Source organism: Pseudochaenichthys georgianus, unplaced genomic scaffold, assembly GCF_902827115.2.
Source record: "Pseudochaenichthys georgianus unplaced genomic scaffold, fPseGeo1.2 scaffold_969_arrow_ctg1, whole genome shotgun sequence".
Classification (NCBI taxonomy): domain Eukaryota; kingdom Metazoa; phylum Chordata; class Actinopteri; order Perciformes; family Channichthyidae; genus Pseudochaenichthys; species Pseudochaenichthys georgianus.
In genome coordinates this window covers 9,338-35,492 of record NW_027263492.1, presented here as the reverse complement: position 1 = coordinate 35,492, position 26,155 = coordinate 9,338, and the positions used below count along the sequence as shown (strand labels likewise).

The window sequence follows — 26,155 nt, the reverse complement described above, 5'->3', positions numbered from 1 at the left end:
TTACCTCCTGACTGCGAGCTTCAGGATGCGGTACGACCCCTTGATGAGGATCAATGCTTCCTGTCGGCTGCCGTAGAGAGCGGATCCATTAATGTTGATCAGCTCGTCGCCAACCTTCAGCTTCTCGCACAGCGCCACCTTCCCTCCATCCTCGATCTGCACACAGAGGATTGGATAAGACACATTAAGTACACGTCATTTAGCTGATGCGGTTATTAAAAAGCGACGTAGATCAATCCCATAGGCATGCAAAGCATCCCGACCCGCGGGCCGCCGCCAAATAATTTGCAAAACATTCTGATTTGTGTGGAAAAATGTTCATTATTAAGATTTTGTTCCTTTCTCGATCCTCCTTAGCAACGGTCATTACAGCCCTTGACAACGGTGTGTTCTACTGGATTAACAACGTGTCACATGTTCTGAACTGACCAATCAGAACTTTATTTAGCCTCCGTATTGTTTATGGTTGCATGGACATTTTTTTTATTCTTAAGTGGGCCCTGAGTTGCAAAATGTTGGGAACCGCTGCTCTAGACCAGGGGTGTCAAACTCAAGGCCCGGGGGCCACATTCGGCCCGCGACTTCATTTTATGTGGCCCCACAAGAGCTTGCAAAGAATATAATATGTTTATTATACGGTTACATGCTACAGAAGCACGTCGCCCATAAACTACATGTCCCACAATGCATCTCAAATATGACTTTTTCTCAGAATTTGCCTTTTTTTCTTCAAAATATGCATTTTTTCATAGAATTCCTTTTTCTCAGAATTAGATTTTTATTTCAAAATGTCACTTCTATTTCTTTTTTCTCCAGAATTTGGCTTTTCTTTTTAAATCATTTTGGGACATACGCACTGAAAAGACTTGCAATCTTTTGCCCTAGACTTCTGCTTTCAGACGTAGTTAATTATGAAGGTATTACCCTATCCGATGATAATCCAATGCAGAGGCAATGATGTAATATAATACATTATTTTATATATATGATATATTTATATATGTATTTTTATATAGTCTTAAAGTTACAACCGGCCCTTTGAGTGCAACCATAATGCTGATGTGGCCCGCGATGAAATTGAGTTTGACACCGCTGCTCGAGACACTACGACGAGAGCAATTTTGGGTCAAGTATCTTGCGTAGGGACACACAATTAATCCACATGTCATCCAAAGCACAAAAGGGACTAGTCCAATATTCATATTGAAGGCTAATATGCGTTTAAATACCATTTTGAATGACGTATTGTGAAGTTGCAAAGATATCCAGGCCGTTTGTATTAGACTGTCTCTGTCCCCATGGTAACAGCGCCCTAACGAGCATCTCCAAAACAGCCGGTGCCAAACATCCCACAGACAGACATCACATTCCTGCGTAATGGACTCGGTGTCAGAGGGTCACGAAGTGGTGAAGGCTTTTAAAGCATTGCTGGGATGTTTCACAGCGTTCTGAAGGTGGAACATTAATGAGAGAGAGAGAGAGAGAGAGAGAGAGGGACAGAGAGACAGAGGGGGAGAGAGAGAGAGAGACAGAGAGACAGAGAGAGAGAGACAGAGAGACAGAGAGAGAGAGACAGAGAGACAGAGAGAGAGACAGAGAGACAGAGAGAGAGGGACAGAGATAGAGAGAGGGACAGAGAGAGAGACAGAGAGAGACAGAGAGAGAGACAGAGAGAGACAGAGACAGACTGACAGGAGCTACGCTAGGAATGTGTGTGTGTGTGTGTGTGTGTGTGTGTGTGTGTGTGTGTGTGTGTGTGTGTGTGTGTGTGTGTGTGTGTGTGTGTGTGTGTGTGTGTGTGTGTGTGTGTGTGTGTGTGTGTGTGTGTGTGTGTGTGTGTGTGTGTGTGTTTCCTAGTGCTCAAAGACATTTTACATAAAATCAGAAAGAGCACAAGGACACAAAAAAAATATATTTACATTTTTGTATCACGAAGTATACTTTCACGAATACCCGTGTGGAAAATACTTAACAATACCGAGTCATACTACTTCATATATTCATGTTAAGGCACTAGATGTCAGTTCACAGTACTCTCAAATGAATTTATTTAGAAGGCATAGACAACATACTCTAAACGCTTTTTTACAGCAGGTATTTAACAACAATTAAAGCACATCTGTATACTATAATAGCCCGACGTCACCATCTTAAATCTTAAATTATATTTATATTCACGGCTTTCTGGAGGTGTTCCTTTTCCAATGTTGTTTTTTTAAGAACACCGGGTTACTCAACAAGCTAAGGATTTAAAATGTTCTCTTTCGACACATGTTATATCACTAAAGTGTTATTTAGTAGGTGTTTAATTCGTGCCTCGGACAAAACCGTCTCTTTTTTTTGGATCAAATATTCTTTAAGAATTGTCCACATTTTACACTCACCCATAGCAACAGATCCCATTCCACGAGTTGCTAGGCAGGCTAGATATTGTATCGTTCCCCTTTAGATACAAGCGCCAGGTGAAGTCCACCAGTGTAAATTATGTTTAAATACAGATGCGTATAAAAGGGAACAAATTCCTGATTATAAAGCGTGCAGTCGTTCCTCCATTCATCCTCTCGCTGCAGAAATCAAAGGAATGCGTGTCGTGGAAACACAGGTCAGATTTCACGCTGAAGTTTTACACACAACTCCTTCAACATACATCTAGATATTTAATTTGTTAACTCGTGCTTTTTGCCACCTGCTCTTAGACTTCAAAAGGTTCATATTTTTGATCCTCCGCAAACATGGAAAACCCCGGAGAAGGAAAACCACATTTGAACTGTATCACAGTTCTCTGGTTTTGATGTTTGAGCAGCTTTGGTGGACTGGGATCGAGTTTAAGACCCGGATGAACATTTGGGAATGTCATGCTTTGTTGTCCAGATTAGGAACAATCTATTCATCCTTTTCCCTCCTTCCTTAAATCTGCTTTTCAACCTGAATCTGACACTCTTTGTAGATATTACACAACACACTGGTGCAGCCATGAGTCTCACAGCTAGCAGTTAGCATGTTAGCACTTGCCGTTCCTTTGTCTCAAAGTTAATGTTTCTTTTAGCGTGTTTTTGGTTAGATGCCTTAAATAAGATCTTTAGTTAACACAAGCTTAGTTCTAGGACGTAACAGTAAATACTCCATTTGTGGATGTTGAAGATTTTACGCGTCTTAAAAACAGCGGTTGCTAACAAGCTGCTAAATGAGACATTAGCCGCCTTTAGCTTAGCGGTACTGAGTCATGTAGTTCCTTTATAGGCTAACGTTAGTGTTTTTACTTTGAATTCGTAACTATTATAAAAGTGGTGTTAATAGGTGTGGATACAATCAATATGTCACTTTAAACAAACCTTAAACTTGATGGCTAAAATCGAACCCTTATCTCTTGATTTTTTTGTATTTATCTTCGATGTCAAACACGTGCTTTGCACGACTAAATGACAAAGTATGAGGCCTTTTAGATAATGCCTTTGCTCTGGTTCTCTGGAGGTTTGCTATTAAACCATCAGTCATTTTAAATGAAAGATATTATAATAAACGCTACTATTGTTATACTATTATTCTTTATGGCCACTTAGGTCAGTTTCTTTGAGCGTTAGCATCAGGAAACTCAGAAGTATTGCTGCTTTAAAATGTACTTTTAAATCAAATCAATGTTTGACTGAATCTCTCTCTCTCTCTCTCTCTCTCTCTCTCACACACAAAGGGCTCTGTTAAAACTATCAGCGTTAGCTCAAATCTGAACGGAAAGGGAGGATGGGAAGGTGATTAAGAAGAGGAAAAGGAGGTGAGGATGAAGTGAGGAAGGACATGAAGGAAGGGAGGTGACATGGGAAGGTGAGGAAAAGCAGAAGGAAAATATAAAAAAGGGAGGAGGAAGGGTGATGAAGATGAGGAGTAAAGGATGGAAGGAACCCAGTGAGCAGGGCTTAATTAGAGTGTGGGAATAAGAGAGTGTATTATAGGCAGATGTGTGGTGTGTGTGTGTGTGTGTGTGTGTGTGTGTGTGTGTGTGTGTGTGTGTGTGTGTGTGTGTGTGTGTGTGTGTGTGTGTGTGTGTGTGTATTGTGGACTCATTAACCAAAGCTTCACACGCGAGGGGATAGAAACCTGATACTAAAGTAAAAGGTGCTGCTTTTCTTTGTCATATGTCACCTTTACCTCAAAGATGATCAATAACTCAAGAAAATAATAGACGGATAAATCGATAATTATATAATAATCGTTGTTGATTTATCAGTGATGACGGATACACACACACACACACACACACACACACACACACACACACACACACACACACACACACACACACACACACACACACACACACACACACACACACACACACAGATGATTGTACTGTAATAACAGCTGCTTCTGAGTCAGTTTCACTGGAGTCTGACCTACATGTCTGTGCAATGTGTGTGTGTGTGTGTGTGTGTGTGTGTGTGTGTGTGTGTGTGTGTGTGTGTGTGTGTGTGTGTGTGTGTGTGTGTGTGTGTGTGTGTGTGTGTGTGGGTTGTCCAGACAGGGTGAGGTCACCCCTGGCACCGGGGAGACGCGGAAGAATGCTTTCTTTATGTGCAGAACTCACACACACAAAAACACTGGTCAGACACACACACACACACACACACACACACACACACACACACGCACCAGTCAGACACACCCTTTCACCCTTTTATTTTTAGATCTGATGGGTGACTTCATTTGTGTGTGTGTCTAGGGATGTGTGTGCGTGTATGTGTTTCTGTGTGTGTACTGTGTTTCTGTGTGTGTGTGTGTGTGTGTGTGTGTGTGTGTCGCACGGCGCCGGTCATTGTGAACTGGAAAAAAACGGGAATCCCCATGCTGGTGACAGGTTTTCAACAGTAGCCTATCACCTGACACACACACACATATACTGTAGACACACACACACACACACACACACACACACACACACACACACACACACACACACACACACACACACACACACACACACACACACACACACACACACACACACACACACACACACACACACACACACACACACACACACACACACACACACACACACTGTGGAACAACCGCTTCTTTATCAAAAACGGAAAGGATCAACTCCGGCCTGAAGATCATTTACAGAGAGGTATAAAATGAGTGTGTGTGTGTGTGCGTGTGTGTGTGTGTGTGTGTGTGTGTGTGTGTGTGTGTGTGTGTGTACAAGGCGGTGCCTCAGTGCCTTAACATGTGTGCACGTAAACCCTCACATTACTGAAAGGTTGAGAAAGAGAAAATTAGTAGTTCCCTGCATCAAAAAGGTCTGGAAGCCAAAACAGTGTGTATACAGTTAAGCCACTAAGCATAGGACACGATGAGAGACACACACACACACACACACACACACACACACACACACACACACACACACACACACACACACACACACACACACACACACACACACACACACACACACACACACACACACACACACACACACACACACACACACACACACACACACACACACACACACGACTGCTGGCAGAAACAAAAGTAAAGGAAACCGTTTCTCATTGTTTACTTAAAGACATCCAGAGAATACAGGAGCATTTCTGCCTCAGGAAGTACTCGCATGCAAACATCGGAATATATGTGTCATGAGTTTGAATGAAAGGCACAGAGAAGGTAATTGAGCGCACACACACACACACACACCACACACACACACACACACACACACACACACACACACACACACACACACACACACACACACACACACACACACACACACACACACACACACACACACACTATCTAAGCTTTTTCCTCGTGAGAGTTTATAAAAGTATTTTAAATGGCACAGACAAAAACTCAGCTTCGCCTTCTGGGTTTCAAATATTTCACTTGCGCTCACGTATACTTGTTAATGTGGTATTTTGCAGGTAACATTATAAACGTGTGTGTGTGTGTGTGTGTGTGTGTGTGTGTGTGTGTGTGTGTGTGCGTGACAAAGACTGAAGACTGCAGGGAAACTATATGCTGTGACAGCTGAGGAGTGGCATCATAGAAAGTTGTTTCTATATTACTAAATTAGTCGGTTTAAGACTAATGTGAGAGGTGCATTCTGGGTAAGAAACTTCAAATCATCCCGTTTTAAATGCATTCATTAAATGTCTTTCAAGTTGCAATGCCATGTAAAAATGTCGGCTGTCTTATCTTCCATAGCACCTGAGGCTCATGGGTAATGTAGTCTTTAGAGCCATGCACCATTAGGACTTCATAATAAAAGAAAAAGCAACCAAACCAGAGCCCTTAATGGAGTCGTCAGAGTGACAGGAGCTCCCCCCGGATCAGTGTGGCCCCTGAGGACAAAGACCCCGGGGGGGATGAGGCCCCCTGCTGAGCACCAGCGTCACGCTCCTGCTTTTGTCTGCGCCGCCACCGCTCAGCTCCCAAACACAAAGCGTGAGCGAGGGGGTTTTGGAAAGAGCGGTCAGCGGCATGGAAACATGGCTCGGGAGCCGAGGTCGAGCTCGGCTTCTCCCACGCTTCCTGTTTTCACAGAGAGACGACATTCACCTCCATTTCCACTTTTGCTGCAGAGCTGCTTAAAGTCAAACGTCTGAGTCACTCTGGGGTTCGACCGACTCTGCAGAAAGAGGTCTGAGAATGCAAGAATTACTGCATGAGGCAGCATCAGGTTCAGAAGCTGGTTTCGAATTCTTGTTTCATTATTTGAATCGAGGAGGTGAGAAGAGAGATCCTCGAGACATTGCTGAGTCTGAAAACATTATCAAACGGCAAAGTCAGTTAAAGCAACATTAACACAAATATCTATGTTGACAGTAAGACATGTCATGCCCGGTTGAGGCAGAAGGGATCCCAGTGGAAACCAGGACGTGCTTGACAACAGTCTCCGAGCTCCAGTTGCTTCATTGTGAGGATTATTTATTGATAGTAAACAAAATAACTTTGCGTTATTAGTCCGACAAAAACAACTGATTTCATTTTGTAACCTCGGGTTTTAGAATTACTTTCATGGGGAATTTCCTCATGGATGAAAATAATAATAATGCATTTTATTTATGGGCGGCTTTCAAAGCTCACAAGGACACCTTACATAATTAAAAACAAGCATCAAAGAAGATCACACAAGACAGTTTAGAAAAAGTATTAAGATATTGAATACGCCAGTTTGAAAAGGTGTGTCTTCAGGCTGGATTTGGAGGTCGAGAGTGAGTCCATATTGCGGGTGTCTTGTGGGAGAGAGACGGGGGCAGAGTGGCTGAAGGCTCGTGACCCCATGGTGGTCAGGCGGGCAGAAGGTACAGTGAAGGCAGAGGAGGATCGGAGGGCACGAGAGGGAGGGTGTGAAGGAGTCCGGAGAGATATGGAGGTGCCTTGGTGTGAAGGAGTTTGAGGAGCAACACTTTAAATGTAAAATGTATGCGGTGCTTAACGGGGAGCCGATGGAGTTGTTGGAGAACCGTAGTGATACGATCAGTGGAAGGAGTTCTGGTGATGATACGGGCGGCTTTTGGACCAGTTGGAGCTTACGCGGGGATTAGTGAGGAAGACCAGAGAGGATGGAGGGCGTGGACGAGGATGGCGGTGCTGTTGGGTGTGAGTGATGGGCGGAGGCGGTTAATATTGCGGAGGTGGAATATCCGAGAAACAACACTAAAAGTCTAATTGATTATGTCAGCTGTGATGGGGACTTCCCACTGTTTTAGGCTAATCGACACTTTGCCGTGTTCAATCCAAGCAAATCAGTGCTTTCTGGAGGTTAAACAAGTGAAAATGTGACATCTTTTAAAATAAATAAGGTCAGAAAGAATGAAAGAAATCAGAAGACATATTCATTCCTGCATGCAACAGATAATTTCGTTCTGCTGAAGTGAGTAACTAAGGCGTTAAACACTCTTTTCTTGCATATGAAGTCTAACACAAAGGCAAGACTTTTAGATTCTCTTTGTAGGGCTGCTCGATGATGGCACAAATCATAATCGCGATTATTTGGGTCGATAACTGATATCACGATTATTCAGAACGATTATCAGTTTACTTTGAAAACATCCATCTATTGGAGAAAATAGAACAGTATTTTTTTAACAGTTGAGTACCCTGAACGTTAAGTAAAACTTTAACTCAACTGAAAAACCAATAAAAAAAAAGGTAATTAAAAAAAAAAAGTTATAATAATAATTAAAAAATAATCGTTTTATTTCGATGACGTTGTTTTCGTAATCGTTGCAAGGCATAATTGTAATTGCGATTAAAATACGATTAATTGAGCAGCCCTAGCCCTTTGTCTCCACGTTAGGAGTTTCTATTCTCCCTGTAGGAGAAAATGGAGATGCACATGTGCACACGAGACAAACAAAGTCTCCGGATCACACCCAGCATGCACCTCTGCCCTCCAGAGTGAAATGTCCTCCCTTCCTCACACCCACGCTCACACAAGGCCTCCTTTATCAGGGCGGGAGGAGGGGATGGAAAACGAGAAAAGCTCCCACGCTCACACCAAAAGCTGTGTGTGTGTGTGTGTGTGTGTGTGTGTGTGTGTGTGTGTGTGTGTCGTCTAGCTCCACTGATCCTGATGTTGCAACCGAGGGTGTGTGTTGTCCTGAAACGGCCTTTCCATGGAGTCGTTAAGGGGGAGCAAGGAGATAGTGAAGCTGAAGACTTTTCCGGGGGACGTTGTGGCCCCTCGGAGAAGCGGAGGCCCCCCTGGATACTGACTCACACGATACTGGGATATCAGCGTAAGGAGAGAAGAGGAACATCGTGGAAAGGAGAAGAGGTTTGAGGAAAAGGAAGGAGAGAGACGGACTGTGAAGAGGGTTTAAAGAAATGGTGAGAGGAGACATGGAAAGGAAAGGCTCAAGAGCAAGGGATTTAAAATGAGAGAACGGTAGAGAAAATATGAGAGGTAAGGTACAAAGAGGGAAGGAGGGAAAGGGAAGGAAAGGGAATAAAAGGAAAGGAAAGACAAGGAGATACTCATGGGCAATGGATTTAAAAAAGGAGAGGAAAGGTGGGGACATATGAGAGCCTGAGGTAATTAAAAAAGAGGAAAGGAAAGGAGTAAAAGATAAGGTAAGGAAAGGAAAGGTACGGAAAGGAAATATAAGGTAAGGAAAGGAAATGAAAGGAGATACTCAAGAGCAATGGATGTAAAAGAAGGAGAGGAAAGTGGATACAATATAGGAAAGGAACAAACAGGAAAGGAAAGGAAGCAGAACATTAGAGAAAGGTAAAAAGGCTGGAAGAAAATAGTTGAAATTAGATATAAGGAAATATAAGGAAAGGAAAGGAGAGACTCAAGAGCAAAGGGAAAAAGGGAAAACAGAAAAGGAAGTAAAAGAAGGAGACAAGATGAGATAAGGGTAAAAGGTAAAAGGACTGGATCGAGGAGATAAGGGAAAGGGAGGCGTGTGGTGCAGTGGGTAGAGCCTTGGCGTTGGGGTCAGGGGGTCACAGGTTCAAACCCCACTGCAAGTAACATGTCATGTCATGAAAGGAAGGGGACACATAAAGGGAAGATGAGGAGATTAGAGTATGGGATAGGATGGAGGACAAGAAGGAGAGGCCATGAGAAAGGGATGGACAAAATTACGCAAAAGAAGAAAAATACAAATTTGCACTTTTTTGGGTTTCTTTTCAAACTAGAAAACATTTTTGAATAATATTGACACTGACTGACATCCTGGGGTTCAGTCACATGGAGGAACACCAGCAGGTGAGTAAACGCTCACTTTAACCTCACTCAGAGAAAAGCATTTTATAGCTGCTTAATGGATCCAACTTGGTCTTTAATCTCAAATCGGTTTGTTTGCACTGACTTTATTTGGACGTTTTTAAAGCTTACATGTAGAAAACATCAACTAAGGAACCACACTGTCCTTCCTTCCTGTCTCCCCACGTTTTCTAAAAGACAAGTCACTCAAAGCTGACTCAGCGGTTTCTGGTGTTTGCTTTTAATCCGGCACATGTTCAGCAATAATTCAAATGTGCATGCGGCCGCTTTCTGGTGGGTCCGCTCACTCGTATATTTCCATTAGCCGCGCTCCAGGGACGAGAGTAAATATTTTACATTAAAAATGAGAAAACCCCCTCTCCAGCTTTAGCTTGAAAGGATGCCAAAAGATGGAGAGATGGTGCTAGGAATAAACGGCTCGATAAGCATCTCAATTATGTCAGGGTAAAGCTGTGAACTTGAGATAAATCATATTTAAATGGAGTATATTGAAAAAATAACTATAAAGAAAGACATATTAAGTGTTTTTAATATCATTATTTATGCTTTTTGGCTTCTCAAACACGCAAAGGCACGCATTTATGAGCCTATACACCTAGTTTTCCACACTTAAGAGCTGACAGTTTAAGAGAATACTGCTAAATGGTAGCACAAGAAGAAAAGACACTTCATTACAAAGAAATTAGACTCCTCTGCCGCCCACAGCGCTGACTGACAGGTGACATTTGGGAAATCCACGTCAGAAGTCCGACTGCTTTACACCAAAGCCGCTTTCACCACTTTAAGCTTTGGTAATGCCGTTAAAACCCGCCTTAATCTGAGTAAACAAACCCCTCATTACTGACTCACACACATCAAAGCGCGGCTACCCACAATGCTTAGCGACGGAGCGAGGCAACCCCCGACCCCTTTCTGCTGTCATCGTAAAAAACACACACTCAAACTCCCATAATACACCATAACAAACTCACACACACACACACTTTCTAATCCACTGTAAGGCTGACACTCAGACAGTAACACTTCACACACACGTAAAGGACCGTCACACTGACAATACACACTTTCTGACAGCGTGATATTCCTTTTGTTGACATGTAAACACCAATAAGTGGAGATGAAGTGTGTGTAGGAGGCGGGTGGGTGATCTTGGGGAGTCTACATGCTTCAACATTTTTTCTTTTTACCTTTTATTGGACATTTTTACTTTAATTAAGATATGTTCATTTATTTTGTTATTTTATCCACTCACTTGGGGGCAACACACACACACACACACACACACACACACACACACACACACACACACACACACACACACACACACACACACACAGCTGTGTATTTCTAGTGGAGTATGGAAGCCATTAGATTCGGTGACCAGCGCTGACGATAGCAAAGGTTAAAGGTCAGTGGGCTGCATTGCTCCATCAATGTCGTGTGTGTGTGTGTGTGTGTGTGTGTGTGTGTGTGTGTGTGTGTGTGTGTGTGTGTGTGTGTGTGTGTGTGTGTGTGTGTGTGTGTGTGTGTGTGTGTGTGTGTGTGTGTGTGTGTGTGTGTGTGTGTGTGTGTGTGTGTGTGTGTGTGTGTGTGTGTGTGTGTGTGTGTGTGTGTGTGTGTGTGTGTGTGTGTGTGTGTGTGTGTGTGTGTGCGCGCGCGAGATAAAGGGGGTCTCACACATGCACACACACTTAAATCCGGGTGAAACATTAACTCTTAACGTGCACTAAATGACCTTGCCCTCTCGGCTGGGATCTGCTTCTCCTCTGCACTTCTTTCGAGACATGAGAGAGAACATTGTGTGTATTTTTACTTTCCCTCACATCAAAGCCGCTTCGCCCGCTTTCAAACCCTCCTTGCTTCTTCTATCTGGGCTTCCATTCAAGTATTTTTACGAGAGTCATAACGTATCGCACAAGTGGAAAAGCTGAGGCCAAAAAGAAAACGATCAAAATCATGTGAAGATTCTCGAGGCCTTCTTTTGATAAAGAGAGTATTATTCAGCGATGAAAACGCAGGAGTGGGATGGATAGTTAAAACTTTGAATGCTCGTTTGCCATTTCTAACCACATGTATCCATCTATACGGCAATAACTGCTTCTCTGTTTCTGTTTTGAGGTGAAACTGATCAGTAGTTGACAAAGTGTGTATCGCAAAACTGTCATCAAGTCAAGTTAATTAAACCGTTTGACAGATTTGATAAACCGCTGCATGTACATGGATGTATAATAAGAACTGGATACAGCGTGGGAGGCGGGGCCTCGTTCATTCCTATGAGAGTTGCTCATTGGCGCATGAAGACAAAATGGCCCAACTTTTGAGAGAGCGAAACGTCATGAAAGTATTCATATAATCCGTTCTTATTGAGCATCCATAAAGGTAACACTCATGTAGTGCTGAACACGTGCCGGGCGGCGGTCCCGTGGGTTAGATCTGCGTTCATAATGCCGATGGAAATAACTCTCAGAATAAAGTTATTAGCACATTTTACAACTTGAGGACCGAATGTTTTTAATAAGGGATACAAATGTTCATACTGGGTACAGGGCTCGACGGTAACGGTTGCCATTGGCAACAATTCAGAAAAAATGTCAACCACTTCTTGGCCTTTGGTTTCCATCAGTGGCAACCACTTTTTAACATGAAGAAAGAAGGACAGCAAAATGTGCACCGCAAAAGAGATAAATGTTAAATATTTGTTGTATTAAGATGATATTTAATTATTGTTGTGACCAGTCGGAACCTGAGACTTAAGTTGCACGTGCATCAGTGTGATTACGGAGCCAGAAAGCGATGCACGTTTACGAAACATTCTGCTCCGTTGTCCATTCTCTTCCGGTAAAAGTTCCTTCAAAATAAGAGTCCGGATTTTATTACTACCAAAATAAAAGTGCAAAACGAAACTTTACCATAAGAAAATATTGGCATACAAATATAATCACTTCTAAAAATTAAGTGCAATTCCTATTCGGTGAAATCAGGATGGCATCAGATGGCGAAGGGGAGAGCGAAATGTCATGGTATGCAGAAGTCATATTATCACATATTATAATAGAGAAACAATCAGATATGGAAAGGCGGCACGGCAGTCCACTTATCGTTACACATTTTAAATATAGTTAGACATATTAAAAGGTAACTTACCAACAAAAAAAACCAACAAAAACCGTATTTTCAGTTTTGGCAACCAAAAGCTGATGCCTTTTAAAAGTTAGCGTTGAGTCCAGGGGTAGTTTATTTAGATTAAAAAAATTATCTAACGATTTACAGACGTCTCTTTCCCGATGTTAGTCAATCGGAAAAAGTGTTTCCGGGCCCGGCGACTGATACGGAAGTGTAGTACCGCCGTTTGGCCACAACGAATATTTTCCTCGGAGTCCCGCGCACTTCCTGGGGGCTTGAGCGTGTAGATATCAGTTTTATGAGCGCACGAACATCATTCACCTCCAATTAACATCCGCCACTGACAAACAAGCACACACCACTTCTGGAAAGCTGCGAGAATCTTTTTTAAATCACATTTCTTTGTTTATTTTCACACGATAAGATTTCTGTCCGTGCCGTTTTGTTTTTACAAATCAAAATGTGATGACAGCTTTGAGGCCGGGCCGCTGTCAGTGTGGTGCGTTCAAATGTCATCGACACGCAGAAGAAGAAGAAAACCATAACAAACAATGCTGTGTTTGCAAAGTTCAATGTGTTTTAAGGGGCTTCGAGCTCCACGGGGCTTTCATTATAACTGGTGGTTTATCTTGTGATTCATATTTAGAGAGAAGTACTGGAATGCCAAAGGCTGAAAACGACCATTTAGACGGAGGGTTTTTACCCAAACTTGGTGTAAATGGTGGAAGAACAAACGTGGATTTCAAGATGTGAATCACTAAAGTAAAATAGCACATTCGGCGATGTGTTCAAAGACTCGAACGCAGACAGAAAGGCATCAATCTGGCGGAGCGTCTGGACATCTGAAACCTTTTAATCTTCCTTCACCACCTCCTCCATCTTCTGATCTATTATCTTTCCATCCTCCATCTATCAGCCTACAGCTAAAAACAACCTGTCTTTCTCTTGCAATCAACTCGTATTTCCTTTTTCCAAAACCTTTCTTTTTCATTTCTCTTCCTTCACCTTTTTATCCTCCTTAATCCACCGTCCTCCTTACATTTCTATTCAACTATCTGTCTCAGTTCATCCATCTTTCCTGTATTTCCATCCATTTCACACTCCAGTATTTCGTAAACTCAGTCTGGACGCTTCGATTAAAGCGTTGGGTGCCTTCGTTTCATGTGAGAAGACGGAAAGCTAGACGTTGATACACAATACGGCTCACTTGGTTGCTCAATCATGTTTCTTTGAACCTGTTCCAGGTAGAAAGAAGACCACAGATTGTTCCGTTTTCCTTAAAAATAAGGATTTCTACTGAGGAGTTTTTGACCATGAGAATAAACAGAGATTCATGTAGGCTAGGCGAGGCTAGGCAAGGCTAGGCCAGGCAAGAGGTGAGGCGAGGTGAGGCAAGGCGAGGCGAGGCGAGGTGAGGCAAGGCGAGGCGAGGCAAGGCAAGGCGAGGCAAGGCAAGGCAAGGCCAGGCAAGGCCAGGCGAGGCAAGGCCAGGCGAGGCAAGGCCAGGCAAGGCAAGGCCAGGCAAGGCAAGGCCAGGCCAGGCAAGGCCAGGCAAGGCCAGGCAAGGCCAGGCGAGGCCAGGCGAGGCAAGGCAAGGCGAGGCCAGGCAAGGCAAGGCCAGGCGAGGCAAGGCAAGGCGAGGCCAGACGAGGCAAGGCTAGGCAAGGCAAGGCGAGGCAAGGCCAGGCAAGAGGCGAGGCAAGGCGAGGCAAGACAAGTTAAGTTTATTTATATAGCACCTTTCAACACAAGTCAATTCAAGGTGCTTTACACAAATGAAAGACATTCAGACAAAGGCATTTAAAAACAGTAAAAGATAATAAAAGAAACATTAAAATAAAAAATACATCAATAAAAAGTACATGAATAAAAAGTTACAGTGCAGTTTAAGATATGAATAGTTCACACAGAAGTTCCACTTTACCTGGATTGTGGTTTTATTACAAATAATGTTGCAAAATCTGAAATTAAAAGCAACGTTCCTACTATTTTTAAGGGTCTACTTTGTCCCTAAACTACAGCGAGGTTTGTCTCTCCTGTCATTTAGAGGTTTTCACATTAAAACGTTTTAATTACAGGAGGTTTTAGAAAAGCTCTTGGATCCCGCAGTGGACGAAGAAGTCATTTTGAGAAGGATCAAATTCCTGTCGAGACACTCTCGAGACACTCTTTTATTTAAGGGAAGAGGAACACGGATATTTATTGCAAGCAGATTTAATCAGCTTTAAGAAACCCAAATCCAACCACAATAACTCAAACCACCTTGGTTGCTAATGGTTACTCAAGACACATCGTTATGACATCACAAAGTGGCCAAAATCTGATCAGCTTTTCAGTTTTTATAGAAATGGATCAAAAAGAGAGAAAATCTTTGTTCCTGAAACTTTCAGAGTCTCTTTCCACAGAGGGGACACATGTTGATGTAGAAGAGACATGAAGAAGAGGGGACACATGTTGATGTAGAAGAGACATGGAGAAGAGGGGACACATGTTGATGTAGAAGAGACATGGAGAAGAGGGGACACATGTTGATGTAGAAGAGACATGGAGAAGAGGGGACACATGTTGATGTAGAAGAGACATGGAGAAGAGGGGACACATGTTGATGTAGAAGAGACATGAAGAAGAGGGGACACATGTTGATGAAGAAGAGACACGAAGAAGAGGGGACACATGTTGATGTAGAAGAGACACGAAGAAGAGGGGACACATGTTGATGTAGAGGAGACATGAAGAAGAGGGGACACAGGTTGATGTAGAAGAGACATGAAGAAGAGGGGACACATGTTGATGTGGAAGAGACATGAAGAAGAGGGGACACATGTTGATGTAGAAGAGACATGAAGAAGAGGGGACACATGTTGATGTAGAAGAGACATGAAGAAGAGGGGACACATGTTGATGTAGAAGAGACATGAAGAAGAGGGGACACATGTTGATGTAGAAGAGACACGGAAAAGTGGATTTTGCATAATAGGTGACTTTTAAAACTCGCCAAAGACCTTCTTTACGTCGCCCGACAAGGACGAAAAGATGAAAGGGTGTTTCCTTCGAGGGAGAGACGACGAGAGAAGATCCAGTAAACAAAGAGCGTTGTGTGTCATTTCAGACCACAGACGGGAGACTTCTTGCCAGGGTAGCCACGAGATTACACCACATTGCATGGTGGAATGTGTGTGTGTGTGTATCCTAGCATTACTATACTTGTGGGGACCAACATCTGTTTACATAGTCAAGTGTGGGGACTCGCTTCCCTTATGGGGACAAAATGGAGGTCCCCATGAGGGGGATCATTAATTTTAGGGTGAAGACTTGGTTAAGGTAAGGATAAGTCTCCAGGAAATGCATGTAAGTCAAAGTAATGTCCCCTGAAGTGATGTATACATGGTATGTGCGTGTGTGTGTGTGTGTGTGTGTGTGTGTGTGTGTGTGTGTGTGTGTGTGTGTGTGTGTGTGTGTGTGTGTGTGTGTGTGTGTGTGTGTGTGTGTGTGTGTGTGTGTGTGTGTGTGTGTGTGTGTGTGTGTGTGGTACATTCTTGGGTTTTGGGGCATGTCTACGTTGCCATAAACTGTAAACATATAAACACTGACGCACGGAGAACACACAAAGTATTCCCCGTAGCAGCCCCGCGCCTAATCCCACATAATGGCTCGGAAACTGCTTCTGATGTCAACGTGTTCGCTGCAGTGAGGCTGCTGGAAAATGTTCCAGAGGGGAAGGTGGGGGTAAAGACAGGGGACACATGAAGCCTTGAGATGTCATGCTAGCATTGGATATAGATAGAAAGATACAGGGCTGAACATATCATTGAAATGTTGTCGAGCAATATTGAAATCGCTGCGGCATCATATTCGTTAAATACGTGTTAGAATATCCTTTTAAGTCAAGTAGTGTGAAGCGGCAGAGACATCCCAACATAGGGTTCTACAGACCTCAACTCAACAGTCCATTGTCAGTTATTGTCTCAACCAATTGAAGACGTTTCTGTGGTCGATGGTTCAGATAATAGTGCCGCTTCCAAAAGTTTAAAGAATCAATTCTCTTTGTGTGAAACCCAGAAGTGCAGGCCATGTTTTGCAAATCAGCAGAACGCAAAACCCAACAAGGGGTTTCTACAAACTTTCCCCGTAAAGACGCGACTTAGCTGTAATGTGAGAGCAAAAGAAAACATTGCTACAGTGTGTGTGTGTGTGTGTTGCCCGCAAGTGACAAAAACAATAACAACTGCAGCAGCCTGAGGTCAGGACTTCCACACACACACACACACACACACTAAGAACGACAACACACACACACAAGCAAACAAAGACACAATTAAACTATGACATACTGTATCTTCCTATTATCGTTAATATGCCTGACTTTCACACACACACACACACACACACACACACACACACACACACACACACACACACACACACACACACACACACACACACACACACACACACACACAGTTATTATTGCACTGTATGTGTGTTCGTAATGTGTGTGTGTGTGTGTGTGTGTGTGTGTGTGTGTGTGTGTGTGTGTGTGTGTGTGTGTGTGTGTGTGTGTGTGTGTGTGTGTGTGTGTGTGTGTGTGTGTGTGTGTGTGTGACAGTACTGATGTACACACATACAGGCTGTTGTTTCAGTGTGTGTGAGGCTGCAGACGTAGCCTAAAAGAAACAGCTAAAGGCTCCACAGATCAGAGATAGAGACATTCCAACCGCACTCATCACACACACACACACACACACACACACACACACACACACACACACACACACACACACACACACACACACACACACACACACACACACACACACACACACACACACACACACACACACACACACAACACACACACACACACACACACACACACACACACACACACACACACACACACACACACACACACACACACACACACACACACACACACACACACACACACACACACAGAGCATTTACAGGTAGTTTAAACCCCTTTGAAGAGGAATTTTAAGCAAGATTAAAAAATAAGTGCGATATCCTTCGTCTTCTTGCTAGATTACGGCGTTATCTAAATTAAACCGAGTCTCCCTTTTCACATCGGTTTGGAAACATGAATAGACTCATTCTTCCCTTACTCTCATCAAGATGCTCTATTGTGTGCTACACTGCTGCGGAACATGTGTTTTTGGTTAGTTAGGACAGTTAGCGGAGCAAGTCAGGGCAGAGGACACACACACACACACACACACACACACACACACACACAGTAGAGACAATAGCATCTCTATCTGATGGCATACTCATCTACCCCCTGCAGAGCGGATTGCTACTGGAGACTACCTTTACTGGAATGCAAGGACGGACACACACACACACACACACACACACACACACACACACACACACACACACACACACACACACACACACACACACACACACACACACACACACACACACACACACACACACACACACACACACACACACACACACACACACACACACACACACACACACACACACACACACACACACACACACACACACACACACACACACACACACACACACACACACACACACACACACACACACACACACACACACACACACACACACACACACAGTTGCATACCTTGGACCACATGTCAAAACATTCTTTTGTAAAATCCCTGGATTTCTGTTACTGTCAACATCGGGACGAAAGCAAAAGAGATTATCGTCTCCACACACACACACACACACACACCAACAGAAGTAGAAAAACCCCTTTTGAGCCACAAATACAAAACAGATATGCCCGGGTGTAGCCGGTTGAGTTTAGCTGAGGTTAACTTGCGCACCAACATATTTCAGAATCCTGCAGCGAAACAAAGCCAAGTGTAGTCTCCTTTGAAGAAGATGTTTCGAGGACAAAACCCACCATTTTCCAGCCAGCGTTCACCGTGAGTTAAGGCCAGATAAGAAGAGTCTCCGATAACATTGTTTACAGATTTGTCTCGTGGTCTTGAACATTGTTTGGAAGTCCTTGATAAAATACCTCGACGTGTGCCAACACTAAATCTTGTTTATGGTGACAAGTGCTTTGATTAAAGACCAGAGACGTTTACTACCAGCTAATCCCTTATACAACTACTCAAATGTGCATCCAATTCAAGCAATAAGTACATCATCTTTGACTTCCCAAACAGGCAGCACATAAGTTCATAAAGAGGGCAAAAGCCACCACAAAAGAAATAAGCAATATTCAACAAAAAGTCTCGGTCACAGGTTTCATCACGTTTAAGCGGAGTTACCTCCCGGTGGGGTCAGTGGAGCTGCTTTGGTTTCAGTGGTTGCACAGCCGGAGAGATGGCTGATTGTTGGCGGTTGGATTGAGGACAATGAATCAGCTCTGTAGAACATGTGGACCACAAAGAAAATGGATTGTGCTCTTAGCTATAGCCAAGCTAGAGGTTAGCCAATAGAGTGGCGCGAGGATAAGTCCTAAACCAGGAAATGAGTCAGCATTTTAGCACTTCTAGGTCCCCTTGTCTCAAAGTCAATAGTAGTTTGTTTGTTTGGTTAGATGCCTGAAATAAGGTCTGTAGTTGATACAAGCTTATGAGATGGTCATGTTTTTTTATACAGCAATTGCTAAATGAGACGACTAAACGCCAAACATTAGCCACCTTTAGCTTAGCGGTGGTGACGTGAAGTCATGTGACCGTGCTGTAGTTCCTTTATAGCCCAACATTAGCCACCTTTAGCTTAGCGGTGGTGACGTGAAGTCATGTGACCGCGCTGTAGTTCCTTTATAGCCCAACATTAGCCACCTTTAGCTTAGCGGTCGTGACCTGAAGTCATGTGACCGTGCTGTGGTTCCTTTATAGCCCAACATTAGCCACCTTTAGCTTAGCGGTGGTGACGTGAAGTCATGTGACCGTGCTGTAGTTCCTTTATAGCCCGACATTAGCCACCTTTAGCTTAGCGGTGGTGACGTGAAGTCATGTGACCGTGCTGTAGTTCTTTTATAGCCCAACATTAGCCACCTTTAGCTTAGCGGTGGTGACGTGAAGTCATGTGACCGCGCTGTAGTTCCTTTATAGCCCAACATTAGCCGCCTTTAGCTTAGCAGGTGTAGTTCCTTTATAGCCCGACATTAGCCACCTTTAGCTTAGCGGTGGTGACTGTGAAGTCATGTGACCGTGCTGTAGTTCCTTTATAGCCCAACATTAGCCAGCCTTTAGCTTAGCGGTGGTGACGTGAAGTCATGTGACCGCGCTGTAGTTCCTTTATAGCCCAACATTAGCCGCCTTTAGCTTAGCGGTGGTGACGTGAAGTCATGTGACCGTGCTGTAGTTCCTTTATAGCCCGATGCCATCTTTTTACTTCTGGTGTTTGCAATTATGCTTCAACTATTATAAAGTTGTGTTAATGTGTGGAGGTTATCAGAAACGTGTGTTTTCCACAGAGTTAATTATCTACAACATTCAAAAATCCAATAACTAAAATCCTATTTCTTTTTCTTGAGGGATGCAATGATTAACTTCCAGGTCGCCAGACAAGAAATACATCAACATTGCACCACTCTATACTCGATTGAATCTGTTTTCAACGGGTAAAAAGTGAGCTAATGTCATATTGTTTTAGCTCTACTGGGATTTAAAAAGGAAAACTGTCGTTCATCTTTAGGTCCAATCAACCTTCCTTTTGTCCTGACATCCAAAACATATATCAGACACATTTTGGTAATAAATATTGCCCGTTAAAACATCATTGCAGACACATGGGAGGTTATTATAGCTCCTTAATCTCAATACAAACACAAATAGTGAAGATAATGAAGGCACAACTCGTGTAAGGCATGCAGAGTCTGATGTTCATTTAGATTGTGGACATGTGTGGTCTGCCGAGGTCTGGAGTCCAGACAGTTCACACCAACAACTGAGATTGATTCTTAAATTAACAGCTTTAATTCATCATCATTGAGAAAAACGGCATCAAATTACTGCAACCTCAAATCCTCAGCAAGTCGATTTACCAATGCTAACTTGGAGGTTTTAAGGACGATCCACATTTGTTCTTGGATGCCAAACTATCCCACGGGAAAGCAGCCTTTGATGTCGAGGACACACAACAAATGTCCTCAACTGAAATCTCCAGAGAGCTCACGGTAGATCATAAAAACCACACTTGAACCGACAGCTCCGCAGCAACTGTTCTGTCACGTTCAACAATGAAAGGAACTCGTCCACTTATTCATTACAACCACATTTGACAAAAAGTACATAAAACAATGTCACAAAACACATGGGACTGTCATGGGGGAGAGGTTTGAAATGATATATTACAGGGGCTGGGTGTCGTGTAATAGCTTTGTGTCTACCTCATTATTATCATAGTCAAAATATGTACAGTATGTGTTGCAGCTGCTGCGGTAGTCGACCAATCACATGCGGCTTTTAAATTGGAGAATGCTTGCGGTGATTGGCTACAAGCAAAACCATACATGTAGTAATTTTGTCTCAATATGGGAACTAAAAGTACGTTTCTGGGCTGCAAAATCAGTCTAAATGTTAGAAAAATCGCAATATGGACTAGTGTATTATCCAAATTGCAGTAGGCGCAATATTTGGAAAGATATGTGAAAATATTTGAATAAAGTATTGGGGTAAAAACCTTGGTTTAGTATATATAGTCTTGAAATAAATCCCACTATCATTTTAATGTCTTTCAATGATAATGTGAATAAAGTGGAATTCCCTCTTGCATTGCGAATAATGTCGCAATTGCAATATAAGTCAATATCATCCCAATTAGGGTTTTTTCCAAAATCATGCAGCCCTATATTGTCTGACTGGAGAAGTTACCCAACTTTTTGGTACTGGTTTAATCCCAGTCAGTACATGAAATGGTCACATAACTAGCCCTATAAGTAACTCTAAAACATGGCTTAATATGGTATTCCCCCCCCTGTTATTTCCATATCAACCGTTACTTTGAGATGTCTCAGCGCTGACCGATAGCCTGGCTAACACTGAGCAAACACGCTAAAAGGCTGACTCACTAAATGGCTAAACCAGAAGCTAATGGCTAACTTCTTTAGCAGGCAAACATTGAACTCAGAGTCATCACACAGCTGATCACCGGCTTCAAGGAAATCAAATATACCAGTCGTATAATTATGAGCTCTGAACATGTATGTATGGACACACACACACGCACAATATCTCTCACACACACACACACACACACACACACACACACACACACACACACACACACACACACACACACACACACACACACACACACACACACACACACACACACACACACACACACACACACACACACACACACACACACACACACACACACACACACACACACACACACACACACACACACACACACACACACACACACACACACGATTTGTTATGCTCCTGGAGGAATGTTGACCAAATGGCTTATATCCTTCTGCTGTCTCAGACTCAGACTCCCTTCCCCCTCCAGGAGTGAACACACTCTCAACAAAAAAAAGGGCCACGAACACACACTCCCCAAAAACATGGACATCCTGAAAAGGGCAACTGGCACATTGTGATGCACTCGGTCTCATGCACATGTTCAACCACCACTCACTCTCTCGAGGACACACTGATGCGCACACAAAAGCCATTTAACCATGTTTTTGGATAAATAAGTAAGAAGCGCTTTATCATGCAGGGCTGCAAATTATAACCATTTGAAACATACATAGTATTTAGGGCACTTCTCACAGGGAGGAGCCCCAGGGCGGACCCAGGAACAGCTGGAGGGATTATCTATATGTATCTGGCCTGGGAATGACTTCTCACTGAAGGAGACGTAAAGGGAACGTGGTGTAGACGACTTGTACGACTCAGATCTAGAAAAATTGATGGAAATGTATCAAATGCTTGACGTAAATTGTCAAAATGTCTATCACAAGCTTACAAAGTCGAAGGGTCAAGGTTCAAAGTCTGTTATGTCCAAACAGAAGTAACAAAAAATCGCAATATCTTCAATTTAACACGAGATATTCTGCAGAAAAGCAGCAAAAACATTGAAAAAAACAGTTAAAGGCAATTAAGAAAGTGTGTGTTGGGTGGAAACGGACTCAGAAGGTTTCCAGCAGCGCTTTATGTTTAAAAAGGAAATGTCAGCCAACCCTACGATCCACTTCTCGGTCACATTAGGGAACTTAACGTCACAACAAGTGTGTAAAATCGAAACACTGTACGTACATAAGTGGCCTGGCATGAATGTAGAAAGTGTACAGTTGTTATTTTCTGTTAAAAAAGGGAATTTGGTGTAAAAGAATTTAACCAAACCAAACATGAAGATCCATTTGCAGGTCAACTTAAACAACATAATAACAATTGAACAAACTATATTATAAGTTAAGAAAACTCCATCAAATATGTATAACTAGATGAATGAATTATTATCTGTTAGAAAATAGCGTCTTGTGCATTTTGTATTTACTAAAAAAGGCCTTTAGTGTAAAAGAAAAACGTGATTAGAGTCGGCATACCATCATTTCTTTATAGAGGATTAAAGACAGTAACCCTCTGAGTGGAAGGAAACTCTCTGAACTTACACACACACACACACCTTCTTTCAATCTGTGTTCCCCCCTTCTCTTCGAGGACTTAACACTTAATCATTAAACACCTTTCCGCAGCACGTGTCCCCGTCCAGCACTCAGCGCCTCGGATACTTTACTGTGTGTGTTTTAACGGGACACAAAACAGTCAGAGAGCACGCTCTGATTTTTATCTCCGTTAGCCGTCTCAGTCACATTTTCCCAGGGGCTGTGTGTGTGACTCGCCGTGTGTGTGTGTGTGTGTGTGTGTGTGTGTGTGTGTGTGTGTGTGTGTGTGTGTGTGTGTGTGTGTGTGTGTGTGTGTGTGTGTGTGTGTGTGTGTGTGTGTGTGTGTGTGTGTCGCCGTGTGTGTGTGTGTCGTGTGTTTCCAGATGAGTGAGCCAGGCTTTTCCATTCCCTGCTGTGGTGTTGTGGTGAATCTAGAAGAAAACCGGCCAACGTTTACACCGGCGAGGGAAAAAGACTGAGAGGGAGAGCAGAGGTTGGATGTCAGTCGGCCTGCTTATGCATTGGACTGAACACACACACACACACACACACACACACACACACACACACACACACACACACACACACACACACACACACACACACACACACACACACACACACACACACACACACACACACACACACACACGCACACACACACGCACGCACACACACACACACACACGGACCACCCCCAGCAGAACACACAGCAATAATTACTCGCAGTAATTCAAACAACACCCTCCTTACTTCCAGCAACTCATCGCCTGCAGCGTGAAAGCGTGAGAAGAAGCCGGGAGGCGACGTTGGCTACTTTATCGCACAAGACGAGGTCAAAATATCTGCACTAAATCCTACAAAGCCATCAAAACCTGTCCCACCTGAATTTAACTTCTCAGGAGGTCTACAGAACTCACAACCAACAAGCTACACTCTGGTACGTGTACTTAAGTTCAAGGTCTGAGTACCTCTTCAACCTCAAGTCAATCTGCACGTCTCTTAGGGGGCAATGAGGGACGAAATAAAGCAAATCTCTCGTCAAAGAAGCATCCTTTTCAACCTAACACTCCGTCAGCACTTTTAGCTTCCAGTGGATGGTGACAGGAAGATGGACACAGGAATCCCCTTGGGGACCCCCTTTTAGCACCACTTTGACCTCTGAGCTAAAGAACCCCGACCGCTGCTTTACATTATATACGGCTTTTCATCCGTAGACAGTGACAGCTGCCAAACATCAACCGGCCCGGATATTTGCTTAAGCTTTGGACAATAACGTTTTATACTCTGCAGGAGAGGAGGAGGAGGAGGAAGAGGAGGAGGAAGAGTGGGACTTCAAATAGCTGTGAAGAAAACATAGAGAAGAGGATGCAGGAAAAGCAGAGTTTTTGCATTGGGTTGAAAAGTTGAAGCGGAGGGATCAGCAGCCAAGGAGACTGAAAAGCACATCGCACCAGCCGGCGAAACTAAAACCACAAGCGCTGTTTTGGTGGAGCTGGATGCATGCTTACGAAATACAACTCCTCCAGGCAACATGAGGGATAGACAATGCAAATATGAACCCAAAAGTGTAAATATATACGTAAATATTGTGAAAAATCACCATGTAAAACGTAGGGAGAATGAACTCACCGGCAATGCATTAAGAATACTTTTTGGGGCACTTCTAGCTCATGTAATGCAGATTTTCCAACATATATTATCATTGTGAACTCAAAATAAGTGAAATACGGGGAAATATAAACCCAAACGTGTAAATATATACAAATGAGTGACCATACAAAATGAAACATAGTGAGAGAAGACTTTTGAGGCAGCTTTAGCTTATGTAATTCAGATTTTCACACATCTACAATGGTGTGAAGTACCTCTACTCAAGTACTATAAGTGAAATACGATGAGAATACGAAGCCAAAAGTGTAAATATATACTTAAATATTGTGAAATTGCCATACAAAATGTAACACAGTGGGAATAAAACCCACTTTTTGTGAATTATGAAGACTTTTGCTGCACTTTTCGCTCATGTAACACATCTAGTCATTGTCAACTTCAGTGGTGTGAAGTAACTCAGTACATTTACTCAAGAACTACAGTCAAAATGAGTGAAACACAATGAAAATAGGAACCCAAAAGTGTAAATATATACATAAATGTTACGAAATTGCCCTATAAAATGTAACACAGTGAAAATAAACCCACTTATAGTACATTAGGAACACTTTTGGGGCACTTTTATCTCAGTTTCACACACTTTATCATGGTCAACTCAAAATGAGTGAAATACAATGCAAATATGAACCCAAGTGTAAATACATACTTAAATAGTGTGGAATTGCCATGTAAAATGTAACAGAGTGAAAATAAACCCACTTCTTGTACATTCTGGACACTTTTATCTCATTTAACTCAGATGTTCACACATATAATCATGGTCAGCTTACTTTTGTGATGATGAGTGGCTCTCCGTGCTCGAGCCCTCCTTTCAGCGTGAACCCCCAAGGCGCGCCCCCGCTCAACTGGACCTGAATGTGGAGGAAAGACACGAGCTGCTCCACGGTCTCCATTTCTCTCTCTCCGGTTATCCCGGTATTTCTCTCCGGTTCTCTCTCTGTCTGTCTTCAGTCCTCAGCGGAGCCGGTAGCGGTGCCTCGGCTTCTCCATCCCGGCTCTAACAACAACAAGGAGTGGATGGA

General features: G+C 43.1%; 1 protein-coding gene across 1 annotated transcript; it reads right to left on the bottom strand.

Annotated features, from left to right (window-relative positions):
* Positions 1–26,155, bottom strand: LOC117444870 (protein Shroom4-like). Its single transcript, XM_034080247.1, has 2 exons — positions 25,904–26,155; positions 1–156 (listed from the first exon to the last, which is right to left on the bottom strand). The coding sequence occupies exons 1-2, from the start codon at positions 26,024–26,026 to the stop codon at positions 1–3; spliced, it is 279 nt and encodes a 92-aa protein (XP_033936138.1). The 5' UTR covers positions 26,027–26,155.

What these genes read in the sequence shown, in the direction of transcription:
- LOC117444870 (XM_034080247.1), bottom strand. Translation starts at nt 26,026, where the DNA reads ATGGAGACCGTGGAGCAGCTCGTGTCTTTCCTCCACATTCAGGTCCAG. An exon ending in AGCCACTCATCATCACAAAA is followed by an intron (nt 157 to 25,903) that starts GTAAGCTGACCA and finishes CTCTGTGTGCAG; the next exon opens with ATCGAGGATGGAGGGAAGGT.